The sequence below is a fragment of the Coffea eugenioides genome, chromosome 8, assembly GCF_003713205.1.
Source record: "Coffea eugenioides isolate CCC68of chromosome 8, Ceug_1.0, whole genome shotgun sequence".
In the NCBI taxonomy this organism is placed as follows: Eukaryota; Viridiplantae; Streptophyta; class Magnoliopsida; order Gentianales; family Rubiaceae; genus Coffea; species Coffea eugenioides.
This window is the reverse complement of record NC_040042.1, coordinates 12147944-12165933: the sequence shown is the minus strand read 5'-3', so window position 1 is coordinate 12165933 and position 17990 is coordinate 12147944. Positions and strand designations below refer to the sequence as shown.

At 33.8% G+C, this 17990-nt stretch overlaps 1 protein-coding gene across 2 annotated transcripts; it reads right to left on the bottom strand.

Annotated features, from left to right (window-relative positions):
- Nucleotides 1–1636: 1636 nt before the first annotated feature.
- LOC113779059 lies at nt 1637–7642 on the bottom strand. 2 transcript variants are annotated; one of them, XM_027324476.1, is made up of 9 exons: nt 6853–7642; nt 6439–6619; nt 6070–6147; nt 5338–5701; nt 5090–5202; nt 4779–4943; nt 4484–4623; nt 2155–2247; nt 1637–2062 (listed from the first exon to the last, which is right to left on the bottom strand). In XM_027324476.1, exons 1-9 carry the CDS (start codon nt 6954–6956, stop codon nt 1903–1905), a joined length of 1398 nt encoding a protein of 465 aa, XP_027180277.1. In that variant the 5' UTR covers nt 6957–7642; the 3' UTR covers nt 1637–1902. The 2 variants fall into 2 exon arrangements, with proteins under 2 accessions (XP_027180277.1, XP_027180278.1); XM_027324477.1 differs by lacking the exon at nt 6439–6619 and having other exon boundaries at nt 6853–6936.
- Nucleotides 7643–17990: the final 10348 nt, after the last annotated feature.

Sequence of the window (17990 nt, the reverse complement as noted above, 5' to 3'; positions counted from 1 at the left end):
AGCTGTTGATAACTTTTTGTGACGTGGGGAGAAGAAAATGGGTACAAAGATTTGCTCGAGAAAGTAATGAAAATGCCTTTCTCATGAAGAAAAGCTGGTGAATTGCCTGTATAAACTACCCAGTAAAGCAATATTTGAGAGAGACAAGCATGTTGCTGCATTAGTGGATTAACGTTGTTTTCACCTGCTACTATTATAGTGCTTAATATAAAGGATAGGATACTTGTGACAGAACATCACTTCTACGTGACCTAATTAGCACCTAAATGTTATCCACTTGTTTGCATCATCTTGCAAGCCAGGAAGTGGATAATGACATCAAGTGAAATTGACAGGCGACATGATTGATAAGGCCGTATAGGGGTACCCTATCATTGGTAAACCTGATGGTGGAATGTAATCAGAAAAACCTATTTCGTGTTTTCTGAGGAATAAGTAAAACGATGTTCATATAGAACCAAGGTGGGTCTTAAGATCCTGCTTGAACTGTAAATAAATGTTCAAATCTCACTTACGGAAAAAAAAATTTAAGAATTGTGCCATAGCACTCTCTTGATCTAGTGAGATCTATGTATTTATTAGTTCCTAATACAAAATCTCTTTAGACTCTCCTTCCCCAGTAGTTTAGAATAGATAGGTTATACAATAGTTATCGTCTCTGAAAAAAAAAAGGTAAAATGTTCATATGGAAGTCTAGAAATCTGATTCACTTTAGCAATGAAAGGAAATGCCCGGGTTTAGCTCTTATAGTAGCTAGACAGAATGGTTGGCAGAGTATAGTCATACAATCAGATTGACTGCAAGGTGGTGATTGAGAAGATCAAATTGGAAAATATGGATGATCCTTTGGCCAATGCTGCATTATTTGACATACTGAGCCTTAGCAATGACTTGTGTAATTGTTCCTTCTCCTTCATCAAAAGGGAAGGAATTTTTGTGGCGCATCACTCGGCAAAATTTGCCTTAAACTTTAGTTGCTGATATTGCTTGGAGACAATCTTTTCCAAGTTGGCTGAATAGATTAGCCAAAAATGAAGGAGCTGCAGTTGCTCCAGTGATGTAATGTGTTGTTATTAATGAAAGCTCTGCCATCGTTCATATGGGATGCACCAGTCAGCTAAGAATGAGAACTTAAAGGTCAATAGTAAGGCTGAAACATGATTAACCAGTTGACGGGCATCTGGACTGTGCAGCAGAAACAAGAGCTTGAATGATATCACAAGCTATAAATAAAGTACTGTTCTAGTTTGGCAATTGGCATTACCACTGAAGATTTGTACAACAGCTACCAGCCTACCGCCTCCAGCATTTAATTCACCTTTGTCAAAACACTCAGCAGGTTTGGATAGGGATTGATAGCGTAAATTACAACATTCTGGTATCATTCAAGGGTCCAGAGACAGGTCAAATTTGCTCCACTATTTTTGTCAAATTGACATTGCAGTGTACTTTCTATCTGGTGGAGTATGTGTAAAATATGGAAGAAACAGATGCTACTTTCAGGACATAATGGCCAGGACGAAACCAACATCCCACCAAGGACTAAAAGTGAGTACAGAAGGCTCTCAGCATCCCCCAACTTCTCAATTGGTTAATAACATATACAATATACTTGCATGGCTGGTATGGCTATATATGGACACAACAGAAATATCTTTCCTGAGAGAATTGTCAATAGATAACTCTGGACCATTTCTCAAGTGCTTCCCAAAGTTTCTACAAGTTATTTATATCATACATATACATCGATCTAATCGCTCCAATTGCTAAAGCCATGCAACTGAAACATGGTTCACAGGTACATCTACTGGAGTAAAATATATTACAGCTAAATCGAACACACTCCGTTCTATTAAGAGCTGTATTTTGTATGATTCAGGAAAAGGACATCCCTGGAACAAGTCAAGAAATTGACAACCGACCTTTATGCCCCAAAGATTTCCATGATGATTCAAGCTGCAGTAAATGTAATTTTTCAACAAATGGTTCTAAAACTTCTGACTCTTCTTCTGGGGCAAAGACCATACAAATGCTAAGCTCCCGAACTGCCTCCTCATATTCCCTAGTATACAACAGATCATAAGATAATAGTTAGTGTAATCATGCCAAGGCAACAAATAGCTAAAATCAGAAGTCCAGATTAACTTGTCTTACCTACTATAGTACAACATCATGCCATAGTCTCTCCTCAATGCCCAATTGTGGGGCTGCAATATTAGCAATCTTTGCGAAGCCATGATAGCCAGCCTAAAAGGTTTTCAAGGCGCCATGTTATTATCATATGCACAGTAATTATAATATACAACCTAAGAGCAAAGTCAGGTTCTTCCTCCAAATATCAATTTTAGAAGCAATACCAATCATTGACAGATTAAACATATGCTATGCATTCGTAGAGCAAGAATCTAGATCAACAAACATGCTAAAAATAGAAATCAGCAGGACAACTATGTTTAACAGATACTAAAAGTAGATTGCTGTGGTTAAGCAGTTCCCAGAACACGGAATAGGAAACAAAAGGAATTGCATTTATCACAAGAGTCAAATGTTACATGCATTTGATTTGCAATTTCTTTTCCTTCTTGGATTTTGTCTAGAGGATTTGCATGTAGCACTTGACTATTGCCATAAATGTACACAAAAACCAAGGAGGAAAAAAATCTCAAGTCAAATATGAAGCCTGCATGAAGTGAAAAATTGATTGAATAGCCAACTGAAAAGTAAACATATAAAAGCACATCAAAAGCATAGTTTTATTGAATAATTCAGGTCAAGATTAGACTCTAACCAAAAGATCTTAATGCATCCACTGCTTAGATATGCAGAATGTCATAAAGGCCTCTCCCCATTTGTTTTTGCAGAAGTTGCAGGAGCTCAACTAGCTACAACTGGAATACAGATTTCAGCCCTAATTGTGCAAGGCATGATATTCCTAATGCTATATCTATCATGATCTTACAGAAACAAAAACTACAGACATATTCAGATATATTGAAGAGATAACGATACTAGCTGCTAAAACAACACAAGTGACATCAATAATTTCAATAATAAATTAGATGTGGGGCCAATGATTAGGTAGAATTACCTCTTTTCCCAATAAAATTCCTGTTATTCAAATACGTATTAAAAATCTCAGATTGCCCAATAAACTCCTACAAGCTCACTTTTATGCCACTCTGTTATTTCAGCTGAAAATTGTCAAATGGCAAGCACATGATAGGTTTCAGGGACGTATCTGCTTACCCATGCAAAGTTAATTAAGAAAAAGCGAAAAGAAAAACTCAAATCACCAGAGATTTTTGTTAACCTATCACTCCGCCAATATCATGAAGTCTAGTCAACAAATCCCTAAACACCATCATGATTCGTTGAGCCTCTACTTCCCTCTTGCCTTAATACCCTATAACGTCCCTTCTTGTCCTGTTGTTTAGGTGATGAATGTGGGATGGTAGGAAGGTGGCTGCTGAGAAGTATGCAACTACTGATGAACTGCTAGATCTCTAGATACGGCAAAGAAAAGAAGAAAGCGGGTTTTTTGGGTTGTCAATGAGTGGACAAAGATACATGTGAAAGACCCACAATATGACTAGCTGTGTCAACTTTCTATTGAAACTAGCTCCCAACATGGACCTTAACTGTAAAGTTTACACTTTTTAAGGGTTCAGTTAATCTATCTTAGACCCTCAAGAATGCAACAGTTACGCAGCTCCCTGAATATAAAGGTTGCTAAAAGTTAGTAAAATAGTCCTCTAATTAATTAAATTAGTCTAGAAAATTACCAAAAAACCATATAAAACAGCACAACAGTCTTGATACTACCTTCTTCCTATATGGGCAAGTGAATAAAAATTACTCATATCAAACAGACCTTCATCGAAGACCGTCAGTGTCTAGAAAGATGCCAACATTCCTACCTAAGGAAAAAAGGAAGCCCTTAATACCACAAGCAATTTTCTTGATAAAAAAAGGTTCTTATTCTACCAGTGCCATTAGTTCTCCTATTATTCATGGTCGAAGTTGTCAGGCAGCTTCCAGAAGTAAGGAAATGAAATGAGAGCAGCAAGAGATGGATTGAAGCAATTCAATAGCAATATACAAGACTCGACAAACATTGGCTGCCATTTATGTCATAAACTATGCTAGAATACCAAATTGAAGTGAAGAAGCCAGAAGATCCATTCAAAAAATTTATTTTCCAAAAGCAGAATGATGCACTTAAAGTTGGTTATCATAAGATACACAAAATGGTATATTGCATGCTTGAAGGAATCTTTCTACCACAAGTTCAGGAATCCACCTCAAACTGTTAGGACACATCTCCCAATTACTCTTGATGGAAAACATGTTAGCACTGAAAATCCAAAGCCTCACCTTATCATACTAATTGTGTAAAATTACTGTAGTGAACCATTATGGACTAGCACAACAATGCCCCAGCAACATGACATAGTGTCGCAAGGAATGGAGTATAAGACAGTACCTTAGATCTTGTGGACGCAACAAAGGACGATTTGAACTATCAATATTGTTAAATTTCTCATCAGGATTGTCAGCAGGCCTAAGTGGAGAAGTCAGCATCAATCCATGATTTGTTCTTGAAGCTCGTTTCCAGTAAAGCCTCTGAAATATATTTCAGCCTTTGTTACTCTTTACATTATTGGGGGTCAGGAGAAGAAAGTAATAAATTTTAGGAATCTCAGAATGGAGATATGAAAATTTTACACAAGCTAGCTCATTCTATGTAACATAAACCTACAGGTGGGGATAGAGCTTACAATCAAATTGGCCAAAGCAATCCCAATTATATCTCGGTTAGTTGCAATTTCAAGCCCTGAAAGGGAGTTGCTGTTTATGTCTGAGGCCTTTGACCTTGGGTCATTAACGCACTTTCCATTAACAACCCCAAACAAGCTGTGTCCAGAGGTTACTCTGAATAGCTCCTACAAAATGGGCAAGGGTTGATGTAACAAAGTCTGATGAGTTTGAAGAATACATGGCTAACTTACCAATGCAATATGGAATCATTAAAAGAATACATGACATTCCAAACTTGCCCAGTAAAACTAGAGTTTCAAAACCAACATACCTCAGGGTTCCCAGTTGGAGGCCATATCAAAAATTCTTCCCCAACTCGAGATCCCACAATGGTCAGTTTAAGTCTACGACAAACCTCAATGTAAATGACGCTAAGCAAAATTGCTGTCAAAAAAGGTAATTACAGTATCAGTCAAATAGGTGTTTGAGGAAAAGGAGACAAGAAAGAGGATTCATGTGCTTCAGATTCCAAAAATCCAACAAAAATGTTATAACATAGCAGTATAAAGGTATACATACCACTACAGCATCCAGAACTTAATACTGTGTGCAAGTATGCACACTTTGAATCTATCAGTACAGGTGACCTCTTGAAGCCCCTTGACTTGAATAGTACTGTGTTTACAGCCTCCAAAACTTCAACCAAATGACATCCAATTTCTCTTTCAACTAGTTCTGCCTCCACTTCCTTTGCAATAGCATCCAACTCAGCTAGCCACTGACTTATGCTCTTTCCAGCAAGAGGCAAAGCCTCCACGCAATCCCAATCTTCCACATCATGCAGTGGTAAAGTTTCTCTCCTTTCCTTTTGGAGGGACTGTGCATCCATCTCCCGGTTGAATGACATAAAAGCCTCATCTTCAGCAGCGACATAAAGCAAAGCCTACTTGAATCAATTAAGTGAGACAATAAATGTAAGAGTCATTGCTACACACAAAAAATAGAAATTACAAGACAAAAACGAAACACTAGCACCTATACTCCATATATAAAAGTGAGGAATACATGGAGTAGACCTCTCCTAAACTATATTAGTATTTACACTACTCACAAACGTAACAACTGGCCACTGGATAGGGGCACCTAACCAGGAATTGAATACGCCAAAACTTCACAATGCAAAAATAAAAGTTAGTCCTCCACTTGCTTGCAACAGATCAAAAGGTTTAGCGAAGATGCAAAATTGAAATATAGTCCACTAAACCTAAATAACAAACAAAAAGATAAATGCGGGGGGAGATTGTAAAGTACCTTTGCAAGGGAGATATCTTTGTCCTTGGACTGGAAAGATATCTCCTGGGTAAACTTTTCCCTAGCAGTCTTAAGCACCTGGTATGAGGTAATAGCATCAAATGGTCAATCAAATATCTAAAGCTCAAAAGATCCCAAATTTCAATCTTTTAGAGAAAAAATGGAATAATCAAATTACAATAACCCACATATCAAAATTAACCTTTTTACCCAAAATCGATATGATATAAATTGCAGATGCTAATAAATGCAAAATCCAAATGCAACATCATAGATTTCACGAAGTGATGGTCTAAACCAAGGCTCAAAAACATAAGGAGCAAGATTCTTGAATAAAACCAAGACGTTATCATGAAAGATTAATCCAACCTCCTGATAGAAATTAGCTCTAGACGAGTTTTGATTATCTGCCAAAGCAGAAGAAGCCAGAGGTGAAATGCTCAACCTCCTCTTCTTGGGTGCCTTTGCAGTTGTTGTAGCAGTCAATTGATTCCTCTTCCCTTTTTCATTTCCAATCCAACATGCACCACCATGACCATCAAAATCACACCTGATGATCGTAAAGAAAAAAAGGCCTATTGGGGATTGCCTAGTAGCAGTAGCATTACTAGCATAAACGCTTCTTCTACCCACTAACAACAACTTTACATAAACAATCACAACAACATAGAAAACTGCAGTAATATCCATCAAACCCCTTATCCACACCAATAACAAATTAATCACTTTTCATCAAAATTAAACAAATCCCATTTCATTTCTTGAACTAAAAACATCATTTACCTGCTAAAAATCCCCAAAGAAGCCATAGCTGTTGAAGATGCATTGACAGCAGTAGCCTTCATCATCTGTTGATTAGCCAACCCAGGTAATGACACACACATCATTTTTCTTGCTTCCTTGAAACAAAATCCCAATAAAGTTCAAAACTTTTCAGGAAAAGAGAGAGAGAGAGAGAGGGAAAAAAAGTGAAAAAAAAGGGAAGAAAAGGAGTTTATCAAAATGTGCTCTCTTTTTAGACAAATAAAGCAGAAGAGCTGCTGGAATTGAAAAAAGGAGAAGAGGGTTTAATGGAGGGATTAAAAGAAGCCATTTTGGTAACTGAAATTGAACTGCCAGTAGACAAGATAGCAGCTGATGACGGTGAACTTAAGTATCTGGAAAAGCAAGTAGTACTAGATTTATAGTGGAAGTTGACAATACTGCTACGGCTAGTACTTGTCCTCCCCCAAGAATTCCCAAGATCCATAGCACTGGAACAAAACTTAATTCAAACACAGCCAAAATAGTACTCAAATATATACCACCACCCTTTACTCCCTCAACAAATTACCATAAAAACAAAAGAAGAAGAGGGAGTCATGGGTTGATATTAATTGGTAAAGATTGAGCCTTTACTCAATGCGTGAAACCAGCTAGTTGGGATTATACTGATGGGTTCCTTCTGCTTTCCTTTTATGGTGGCTCTCAATAATATTGAAGCATATGATGATGATGATGATGATGATATGGCTGGTTTCGAAGGAAGGTGACAAAATAAAGGGAACGAGAGCGGCAATGTGACTTTAGCCATCAAAAAGATGGCTGTATATGCATCCAAGATCTTTGTCAATATTGGTGCAATGGCCAACTGATGCATTAAATAGATGGAAGGGAGGAGGGACTGGAGGAGGGACTTGGCAGGTCAAACAAATTATAAAGGATAAGGGGTAATTTCAGAAACTTCCCCAGGTTTCTAATAATTTTGCTGAGTTTTCCTGTATACATATCTTCCTTATTATTTAAAATAATAATTTTATGCTTAAATAGTTTAATGAAATTCTCTTATTTGGTATACTTATACTTAGAATGAGTTTTAAAATTATTTTTTTATTCTTTTTCCTTCTTATTCCTTTTTTAAAATTTTTTGCCAATAAAATTGTAAAACTACCACTATTGCCTCTAGATTTCTAATATAATCAAATGTCGAATTAGTGATTTTTTTGACGAATTAATTTATATGTATCCAATGTTTTTGCTGATTTTTTTTCTATTTTTTGGTATTAAAATTAACAATAAATGAAAAAGAAATAGCCCAAAACTACTACTAAATTATGATAATTTCACTACTCCAAAAATTTATAAATTCTAAATGAATTATTTCAATATTTTTTTTCTATCTTATAAATCTAAATCTATAATAAAATACTATCAAAAATATCATATTATAGTAATAAAATTATTATTATTATAGTTGTTTATCAAATAGTAGATGTGGACATGAAAAATTTGGCACCTTTTTCTTATTATTATAGTAAATAATCTTATAATTGTATAGGGAAATAAATTAAAACTTATTCCACAAGGACCTTTTTGAGTATTCATTTAAAAAATTGTCCAAGTCAATATTATTTTAAGGTTTTATTACTTAAATTATCAAATCAAGGGAGGTAAATGTAATTTTTCAAATCTTAGGGAAGCTCAGTGAAATTTTCAGAAATTTCAGGAGAGATTTCTAAAATTATCCCAAAGGATAATGACATTTTACTCCCTCAGGTTTTGTTTAAAGTCTTCATACCCCTCTACAAAATTTTGAAATCGGTTTGTTTGGATAGAGTATTATTTGGAATAATTATTGTAGCACTTTTTGTGATGTGATGCATGTGAGATAAAAATGTGATTGGGAATATAAAAAGGTGGGTTGAAAAATGTGTTTATGATGCAAGTGAAATATTATTTGGGATAAGTTTACAATCCAAACAAACCCGTGCTGACATGAGGGACGTTTTTGGTGCTTGTGAGTAAAGGAATTTGATAAGATTCCGACTGCTGACTAAACTTTGGGGGTTCATACTAGCCAGTTTATATGGTAGAGGGACGTTTTCCAAAAGTTCGTCTGGATTCATTTTTCTTTGCCTTTTATTTTCAGTTTTATTGAATTGCTTTCCAAGTTCTCTTTGTTCTTTTCTTCCATTCCAGGGGAGATTTGGGTGTGAACGTCATGTTAGAACAACGGTGGGTGCTTGTTTTAACTGCATCACTAATGTACCCACAAAATTGTAGGTGATGGTGTTTTAAAATTAGTGTCTTTAATTCTATTTTCTAGTAGTGATTCTGACATACTCAGAATATGTACGTTATCACAGGAGTCACTGGCTAACAAAAAAAAAAAAAAAAAAAAAAAAAGAAAGAAGACAGTCCATAGTAAATGGTAGTGAATTTCTTAGCTAACAAGTGAAAATGGATGTCACCTATGTAAAAAGTGAATTTCAAATTTGAGATTGGACTACGTGACGTACATCTAGATCTGCTCGTATATATTTATAGTATATAAAAAAATTACTTGTAGTAAATATACATAACTTGAGGGGTACTTTTAAAAGATAAAAAAGTGACAATTAATCTAGATCTGCTCGTATATATATCGATTGTGTATAAAAGCATACATATTGAGGGGTACTTTTGAGAGATAAAAAAGTGCCAATTAATCATAGCCACCTTTGGGCTTCATGCTTGTAAGGAGCATATACTAAAAGATAGTAAACGATAAGATGCATGGGAAATGCTCTCCCAAGTCCCAAGTCCTTGGCTCATAGGTTTTAGCCAAAAACATTAAAGAACCGCAAATCGTTTTATTTGTATTATAATCATTAGGGATAAGGTGAGAATTGAGACGTGACAGAAGGATTGCAATTATATAACTGCATTAACACATCAACGGTGTAATCAACGGCTACATAAGATATAAGTAATAGTATCTAATAGATGAGATCATATAGGACTCATATTTTCTAAGTTTCTTATATAATAATATCTTTAATTTCCTTTTTTTTTTTTGGGTTCTTAAAATCATAGCCAAAAGCCAGGGAGGACAATGAATTTGGATTCAAATGCTAGTACCATATGATTTGTAGAGTTCTGCCCACCAATTTTAATGAAACTTAAAATGAGTAGATGACATGCACGTAACTAACATTAGTAAGCACAATTTACTTGTTTATGAGGATAGTTAGAAGTATGGTGGAAAATGGAAATGTAGTGGAAAGATAATTTAGGCATACTTATCAATTAAGCGCTCTCCCATCAAGAAAGGAACGGAGTTTGGGGAATATACCATGCTGATGATGATAGTTTTTGGACAGGGTTAAGTTTGTGGAGTGGGGGCAACAAATATTTGCGTGCCGCGCCTGGCCTCGTGCCCTGAGCGTGCATCAGGTGTGTTGCCCCAGGCTGCCTTTCGCTCCGTTCATTGTACCATGCTTCTGTGGATTAGACGGGGCCCGTTTTTCACAATTAATAAAGGGGATAATTTCAGAAACCTCTCCTAAGGTTTCTAATAATTTCACTGGCCTCCACTAAATTTTACGGAATTATACAAACCTCCCCTGAGGTTAAGTTTTGATAACTCATTGAGGTTAAGTTTTAATAATAAAATTAGTCCAATTAGAAAAAGTAACATTAAAAAAGTACTTTGAGGAGAGAGATGAAATTTTTATTTTATAAATACCCCTTATGTATGTATATAAGTTGTATTAATAAAAGAACAAAAATAATTAAAATTTAAAAACAACTAGTACACACATTTTACCAATCAAAAAGTGCATATTTACTAAATTAAACAATACAAATAAGTAACAAAACTACACTAATAATCACAAGATTTAACAAAATAGACTAGTAATCTCTTTTAACATGATATTTACTATGTTTTTTGTGATTTTGAATAGAAAATTTTTTGAAATTTGCCTTTCTTTTCCCTCCATTCTCCTTTACTAATATCAAATGATTAAGTAATTAGAGAACTCATTAACTATTAGTAACTAATTAATGAAAATAACTGTTCAAAATTTCTTTAATGATGAGCGATGACTTGTATTTACAAAATAACATCAATTGATATATCTAATGAAGGAAGGAGGGAAAAGAAAGGCAAAATTCAAAAATTTTTTCTGTTATAAGAATCATAGTAAATATCATGTTGAAAGAGATAATTATTCTGTTTTGTTGAATCTTGTGATCATTAGTGTAGTTTTTTTGCTTATTTGTATTATCTAATTTATTAAATATGAACTTTTTGAATGGTGAAATATGTGTATTAATTGTTTCTAATTTTTAATTATTTTTATTCTTTTACTAATACAATTTATATACATGTATAAGGGTATTTATGGAATAAAAGTTTCATCTCTCTTTTTAAAATACTTTTTTAATGTTTCTTTTTCTAATTGGACTAATTTTGTTATCAAACCTTAAGATCAGGGGAGGTTTGTGTAATTTTGCTAACTTCAGTGGAAGCTAGTGAAATTATCAGAAATCTTAGGAGAGGTTTTTGAAATTATCCTTTAATAAAATGAACTAATGAAAGTGTACTCGAGTACATATGTTTGGGCTATCACCAAAGACTTTAAGTCTTGATGAAGTGGAAGGTCATGTGTTAGAAACCTTACCTCCCATCACTTACTATATTATGTGGTTTTCTCAAATCTATATGGGTGCACTACGCACCCATTTCATACGATTGTGGTTCAATCTCTATTGGTTTTCCTGTAGGTCCAATTGGATCTCTCCCGTTAGATTAAATTAAAGTAGGAGTAGGAGTAGGAGTAAATAATTGACGAATGATAAAAAAAAATACATATGTTTCCGAAAAGGGATGGGTTGTGTGGTACAAGGATGGGAGTATAAATACCAAATTAATGTCATATAAATACACAGCCAACTTTTTATATAAATACACATTTACATGACATTAGTGTCAAACTAATTAATAGGTAATACTAGTTTTACAAAATGGTTGAAAATAATTTAAATTTTAAGATATAGTATTTAATAATACTATTATATGTAAAATCTTCACAACTACATGCAATTCAGTGATTTTGACTTGTTTCTTGAATTCGAAAGCATATTACAATTTGGTAGAATTTAATGCAACTCTTGTAATTTGAAAAGATGAGGGCTTGTAATGTGATCAAGGTAATATTTATAATAAACAATTTTAAATAGACTTTTTTTTTTAATTCTAAAGTGGCGAGGATGTGATAAAGTTCTTTTAAATTTGAACTGTTGTGGGTTGTGCAGAATTTTTTGTAATTTCGAGACGTAAGCAATAACTCTACACTAAATTTTAGTGAGTTAAATACCAAACAAGCTTCTAGAAGTTCTTAATTGGTGCATAGCGTATAGTATAGATTATAGAAGTATGAATATAGGGATTTGGGGCAGGGACGGTCATCAGTATGACCGTCCCTGCACGGTTAAAAATTTGTGCGGTTGAAAATTGGCCCTCAAAATTTTGTGCGGCTGAAATAACACCATGTAACTCGAAATCCGCGCCAAGTGTGGGGCCCACCACTATCTGTTGTGAAAATACATCCTGTGAAAAAAAAGTTACGCGCAGTTGAACCAATGTTACGCGCAGTTGAAATGAGCTAAAATTGGCAGGGACGGTTGCACCTGCAACCGTCCCTGCCCCGAGTCCTGAATATAGATACGGTCCAAATCTGGGGTAATACTTAAAATTGGACACTTAAAGGAAAAAGCCACGTCCCTCTAGCCTTTATATAAGTGTCAAGTTGTTCAAATTCAGAATACATTAGATTCGACACTTCAAGTTTTTTAATTGAAAAAGTTAATTTATTATTATTATCATTATACTAGACAACCACCAAGACAATAATAATACAAACACATGAAATATGGACCTAAACTCCAATTTTTTTTTTATTTTAGTATATTCGTCTTAGTCTATAATTCACTTATCTTCATAAACAGTGTGTTCTTATCATCATACAATTTGATATTGGGGCATGCTTAGTCTTGTGACAACATGATGGAAACATACCAACACATGCATGCATGTCCAAATAAGTATATCAAAAATTGATTAATCACATCAAATATTTAAATGGCATTATTATGATTTGTTTGGTGACATATAAAAGTGTAAAAAAAAAAAAAAACGAAGAATGATTTGTTTATGTGACAACATGAGTCAGCCTATAAAGATAAAGCCTATATCTCTGCTGATTTCAAGGAATCCTTATGTTCTCCATTAATCTATCAAGTTGGACAATTCTATGTCTTTCACCTTTTAGAAGGTTGATTTCATGGATCCCATCTGTGAATATGCCAACTGCCAAATACCAGTGGCCATGGATCCAGGTGAAGCTACCGCGGCTGCAGTTCTGATCCATATCCGGCTTTAGTTCTGATCTATATCCTGCTTTCTTGAGCTTTATTGCTTTGTACTTTTTCTTTATGTCATTTCTTTTTCTATCTTGAGGGAATAAAACTGGATTAGAAGAATATAATCCGGTCGGACTAGTGCAATTACCCCAGATTAGCTTAGTTCAGGCTCAGATTGGAGTTTACATAAGCTCAAGTCTAATCTAATACAATTTCCTTTAGGCTTGAATACTTGATTTCATTTTTTTTTTGTGGGAAATACTTTTTCTTTTAAATTTTTGTTTTCAATTTATCCCCGATAGTTTCATATAAAGTAAAATTTTGATAAAAATAATGATTGTCTTCGTAATGTTGTTAGTTAAAATCTAGTATTGCCTTTATTCAACCACTAAACTAAACAACGATTTTACCACCTCGCATAAAATCATTAGGAGATTATGTAGATTGATTTACTGGCTAAGGTTGAACTCCTAAGATTTAGAGGTCCTGAATTAAAATCCCCCTTTCCCCTCTGCATTTTTTTACACCCCACCATTTCCTACCAGAAAAATAATTTTGAAAAAAGCGATAGTGTGGATAAATACAAAAATCAAGGGGAATAAAGTAAATATTTATGTAAATCATAAAAGATTTAAGTGGATACTATAATTGTGTCACATGCAATTTTGAAGCCCATCTAATTCAATCGTAATAACTTGTGGTTCTTTTCATCCATTTTCTACTTTACATAAAACTTTAAAGGGTCTTGTGACAATTTGTAAAAGTATAGGGAGTTATATGTAATTTGCTCTTTTGTTTCCACACTTTAGCTTGTAAAGTTGTAGAAGTAGAGTAGCACACCAGTCACATAGTTGAAACAATTTTAGAAATGGTTTATTATATTTACTGTCCCTTCCTGTTATAGGGCAACAGGACTTAAAAAACCATGACCATTGATTTGATTAAGTGAAATGGTTAATAGGTTCAAGAGGAAAGGTATAATGGATGCGGGCTGTGACCAGCCCTCCTTGTGTGTCCTATGGAAAGACAGCAATTTAACATTAATTTGCCAATTCGATGGGTTAAATGAGAGCTTGACACAAATGAAATATCCGCCAAAGAGAAGCTATCCAAATGAAATACTGAAAATAGCCCAGAAGAAACCCTATCGCTTCACGACAGGCTCACACGCTCTCCAAGAAGTCAAAAAAGGTCGCATAGACCACCCATGTTTGTCCGACGAAGGGCTTGCGAATCCCCAAGTAGAGAAACAAATATCTCCATATCCCTCAATTAGGCATGTAATCGAGTCAAATCAACCTCGAGTAGCAATGTAATCGAGTCAAGTCAAGCTCGAGTATTGCTATACTCGAGCTCAATCGAGTACAAAAAATCGATACTCGAAACTTGACTCGAGAAACTCGCTTTAAACTCGAGATTCGACTCGATAAGGCTCGACCTTTAGTCAAACCTTATCAAGTCGAGCCTAATCAAGCTTTTTGACACACTTTCGTCTTTTCTTCCCTTTTTAGACATTTTTTCTTTTTAGGTCTTTTTACAATTATGTTATTACTTTTTTGCTATTATGAAATTTTATTATAAAGAAGAGTTTATTGTAAATTCCGAAAACTTATACCCATAATGGTCATTTTATAATTATAATACATAAATATTATTTAAATTATAAATATATTATTTAAATACCCCTGGCTCGACGAGTAGCTCGACAAACCTCGAGTCTCAAAATATTGGCTCGAAACTCGACTCGAATGACAATCGAGTAGCTCGAGACTCGGCTTGAATTCAGTCAACCCGAGTTGAAGCCAAGCCGTTGACCGAGCTACTCGATTATGACTCGACTCGCGTACATCCCTACCCTCAATAAAAATGCTCGACCAATCTACAATGCAAGATTGAAAATGGGAGCTTAAAAATGAATAACTAGAGCATATTAGTTTGCATGCTTCTTTCCTCATGACCTAGAAAACTTACTAGAACCTTGAGAAATTTCATAAAGGGATAAAGAGCACATTATGAGTTATGATTTAGCGTGCTTAAGTTATTGAATTGTTAAGTATTAAATTTAATACACTTGAATATATATCACGTTTAGTGATAAGTGAATATCTTATAACTTATTTGGGAGCAAGTTTTACTTAGAAAATTCAGTGTCACGTAATTATTTCATATATTCAATTTTTAGTTATCAAATGGTTTGAATATGTTAAAATCTAAATCTATTAAATTTAAGCATTGAATTTGGTTATCAAGCAGGGCCTAAGTTGGGTTGGATTAAAAAAATCCACCTCGGAGCCTACCGGTCTTTGGTGAAGAAAACTAAATGGGCTAAATTGGCTATAGAAAACTAATTGGAGGACCTAATTGGCCAAATTCACAAGCAAGGACCTAATTTGGCTTTACTAAAATAATTAAAATACTGTCTTTGCCGTTAGCTTGTTAATATGGGTATAATGCCAGACTGGAGCATTAATAAGGAACGCATTAGAGAAATTAAAAGGAAAATGAGATTTAGTACTGAGGTTTATTTAAAATATTTGCACCCCTCATCAAATTTTTTAAACCTACTTTTTTCCATTTGGCATGTGGACTAGTTTAGAGGGCAAAATTTTAAAAAGTTTGAAGTATTATCATATATTAATTTTTGTAAGTGGGTAATAAAAATATGTTCGCAATGCTCCTGATTAGATGATTATGATCATACATTTTTTATATAAAAAAAAGTACATCCAGTTTGAAGCATATATCATTAATTTACGTTGAATCTATCTAACTAATGCTCGGTGAGTATTCTTTGGGGAAGTGTATCAATGCAAAGGAAGATAATAATAAAGATTCATGTGCATTTACATGATAAGTTGAATGTGATTTACGTGTAACGTTCACTTAACAGTCTTTGGTAGTGAGCACTCTTTAGATGTAATGTGATAATTAATGTTTGTTTAGCTCTATGTGATTTAGATGCATTTACGTGATAAGTTGAATGTGATAAAGGAGTAATGCCCACTTAGCATAGTTAGAAAAATCCACATGTATTTTATAGTATCTAAATATTAACTATTGAAATTCAATGAATTATATGTATGGCATGGATACATATGTCAAATGTTGACCATCAAAATAAAACATGTAACTGAGTATTGGTTTTAACTACATTACTAATTTCCTATTCAAATTCATAATTACAAGAAAACGGACATTGAAAAACTTCCTATTTCAAGTGTTAATATATATAAAATTGGTATCATTTGTCAAAAAAAAAAAAAAAACTCTTGTAATTAACTCTTGTAATTTCAAGTGTTTATATATAAAAATTGGTATCGTTTGTCAAAAAAAAAAAAAAAAAACTTCCTATTTGAAAATATAAAAAATCCTTTGAGAAGTGATATAGACGCATATCCATAAAAACCTCAATAATTTCCTAGGTAATGCTTATGGAGCTTCAAAGAAAAAAAAAAACGTTCTTACCATATCACTCCATTTGTTTTCTAAAATTGCTTCTTGAAAATGATACCCTCCACTTGAAACCGTCCCAGGTGGCATGCATGATACAACTTACAAACAACACGTAAAGAATGTTTTGCCAAAGCATGGAAATCACTCATCCAGGCACGCAATCACTAGTTTTAGTGGGGGATGGAATTTGATCATAGTGCTGTTGATAGTTGCTAATGACTAAACCGTTGCAAAAGAAGTATTCATCCCTGTATAGTTCCAGTAGGTTGTCAAACCTACAAGATACATATTCAAATTTTCTTTTCTCTTTTTTTCCCCTGATTAACCTACACAAGGTCATGTTCCTCGTCAATCTCCCTTATTACCAATTTCACAAGAGATATTCTATAATCAATTTGCCTTGAGTAAATTGGCTACCAAACAAAGTATAAAATGCACTTCTGACTATAGGTTAGGGGTTCAAATTCTTGCACCTAAATCCAAAATTTGTGCACTAGTGAACTACTTTATTCTAGACGTGGTTTTCGTTCACTCTTACCCTTATAAACTATTTGAATCTTTCCCAAGTATAAATTAGAGTGCCAATTGACCCACAAAAAGAGAGGTATTCTGAAAAATATAATAGAAAAGAATTAGCAAGATGCATGTGCAACAAAAGCAACATGATACATAAGTTTATGGAATAATTTCAGAAACCTCGCCTGAGGATCCTGACAATTTTACTAGCTTTCCCTGAAGTTTGTAAAATTACACAAATCTCCTTTGAGGTTAAGGTTTTGATAACAAAGCTAGTCCAATTAGAAAAAGTAACATTAAAAAAGTACTTTAAAGAGAGAGGTGAAACTTTTATTTCATAAATACCCCTTATGCATGTATATAAGTCATATTAATAAAAGAATAAAAATAATTAAAAGTTAGAAATAATTAATACACACATTTAAACATTCAAAAAGTTTATATTTAATAAATTAAATAACACAAATAAGCAACAAAACTATACTAATGATTATAAGATTTAGCAAAACAGACTTGTTACCCCTTTTAACATGATGTTTGCTATGATTCTCATGATTTTGAACAGAAAAATTTTCAAATTTTTTTCTTCCTTTCAATTTTCTTTAAAACTCTTAAAGTTGTGACAATTGTAAAGTAATTTCATGAAAATAAAGGAGGCAATTGTAAATAATTTCATGGAAATAAGGGAGAAAGAAGGGAAAAAAGGCAAAATTAAAAAAAATTTCGATTCAAAATCACAAGAATCATAGTAAACATCATGTTAAAAGAAATGATTAGTCTGTTTT